This window comes from Myotis brandtii, unplaced genomic scaffold (genome assembly GCF_000412655.1).
Source record: "Myotis brandtii unplaced genomic scaffold, ASM41265v1 scaffold143, whole genome shotgun sequence".
NCBI lineage: Eukaryota > Metazoa > Chordata > Mammalia > Chiroptera > Vespertilionidae > Myotis > Myotis brandtii.
This window is the reverse complement of record NW_005355115.1, coordinates 3,116,880-3,118,823: the sequence shown is the minus strand read 5'-3', so window position 1 is coordinate 3,118,823 and position 1,944 is coordinate 3,116,880. Positions and strand designations below refer to the sequence as shown.

The following is a 1,944-nucleotide window of genomic DNA, read 5'->3' as shown; positions in this document are numbered from 1 at the left end:
AAACAAACTGACAAACAAAATGGAACCAGAAGCGTGGACACATGGAACAGACTGGCCGGTGCCCGAGGAGAGGGTGGTGGTGGTGACTGGATAAAGAAGGAGAGGGGATGAGTTCCAGAACATATATGCATACCCCATGGACACGGACAGTAGTTTGGTGAAGGCCAAGGGAATGAAAGGTGGGGGGGGGGGGCAAAAGGCATGGAAAAAGGGGACACTTGCAATTATGTCAACATTAAACATTTTTAATTAAAAATTATAATCTAGGGAACAAGATAGAGTGGAAAGTATTGTCATTAATGTAATCAAATGGTGATATCTATGTGTTGCAGGTACTAGACACAAGGACTCTCTGGAATCTAAGGGATGCTTTGCCAACACAACACAATGTCCTCTGGCCAAAGGGTCAGCCCCTCGTCTCCTGTTGTCACAGGTCCAAGTGTCAGTGAGCCTCCGGGCCCCTGCAGAGTGTCTGCTCACCCAGCGTAAGTAAGGATCCGGTGAGGAGCCATTGACAGCGGGGCAAACTCTGACCAGGGAGCCAACAGTCTGATGGGTAGCTTGACATCTTTGGGAAGAACATGGATTCTGGAGCCAGACCAGGTTAAAATTCCAGCTCTCCCACTTAGCATCTGTGTGAATTTGGACAAGCGATTAGCTGACTCCCTGGCATATAATAAGTGCTGTGCAAGTGCTTGCTATTAGGAAGTTCAAAAGCAGGTGAAACGAAACTATGTGTTTTAGGAATACATACATACACACATAGGTGGCAAATCTTAGAGAAAAGCAGAGAAATGATTACTATGAGGGTCTGAGTCAGGATAGTGGTTACCTCACTGGGAAAGGTAAGCCATCGGGCTTCTGGGGAGCAGGCAGGGAGGGCTGGCCTTGCTTTGTTTGTTTCTTGTCCTGGATGTTGGCTCCATAATTATTTATAATAGTGTATTTATAGTTTATGTTTTGTGTATTTTTCTCTGTGTACATATCTTTTACAGTAAAAATTTTGAAAACCTTATTTTAACAAATTTTGTTATAATGAAAGTAATTTCAATTCATTGTAAAAATTTTGAAAATATAAAACCAGCATTAAAAAAAAAATCACTATAGCCTGGCCAGCATGGCTCAGTGGTTGAGCATTGACCTAGGAACCAGGAGGTCACAGTTTGATTCCTGGTCAGAGCACATGCCAGGGTTGCAGGCTTAATTCCCATTGTGGGGTGTGCAGGAGGCAACTGATCAATGATTCTTAGTATTGATGTTTCTCTCTCTCTCCCCCTCTCCCTCCCTCTCTGATATCAATAATCCTATATAATAAAAGCCCAATATGTGAAGTGTCCGTTAGTCCGTTCATCCGTTCATCTGTTCAACCAATCAAAGCATAATATGCAAATGATATGTTAAGGCTGCTCAACCACTCACTATGATGTGCACTGACCACCAGGGGGCAGACACTCTGATTGGTAGGTTAGCTTGCTGCTGGGGTCCGGCCAATTGGGACTGAGCAAAAGGGGCCGCACATGCCCTGGAGCCCTCCCGCGGTCCCTCCCGTGGTCCCTCTTGGCCCTGATCGTGCACCGGTGGGGTCCCTCAGCCTGGTCTGCACCCTCTTGCAATCCAGGACCCCTCTGGGGATGTCGGACTGCCAGTTTCGGCTGATCCCTGCAGGCTAGGCCAAGGGACCCCACCGGTGCATGAATCCGAGCACCGGGCCTCTACTATGAATATGATCTTTAGTTAATCTCTTCCTTCCCTCCCCCCTTCCCACACCCCTCTAAGATTCATCAGTCTGTTCCATGTTTCCATGCCTGTGCATTGAGCGTCTGCCCCCTGGTGGTCAGTATGTGTCATAGTGACCAGTCATTCCCAGTCTTTCTGCTGTTAGGGTCAGTTTGCATATTACCCTTTTACTATATAGGATAGAGGCCTGGTGCATGGGTGGGGGCC

The 1,944-nt window shown here is 47.0% G+C and overlaps 1 protein-coding gene across 1 annotated transcript in view; it reads left to right on the top strand.

The window, feature by feature from the left end:
* Positions 1-358: 358 nt before the first annotated feature.
* Positions 359-1,944, top strand: part of SPATS1 (spermatogenesis associated, serine-rich 1) — a 27,228-nt gene continuing 25,642 nt past the window's right edge. The window contains exon 1 of the mRNA XM_014535367.1: positions 359-485. Within this exon, the coding sequence (XP_014390853.1) occupies positions 367-485 (119 nt within the window). The 5' untranslated portion in view covers positions 359-366. The remainder of the gene's footprint in view (positions 486-1,944) is intronic.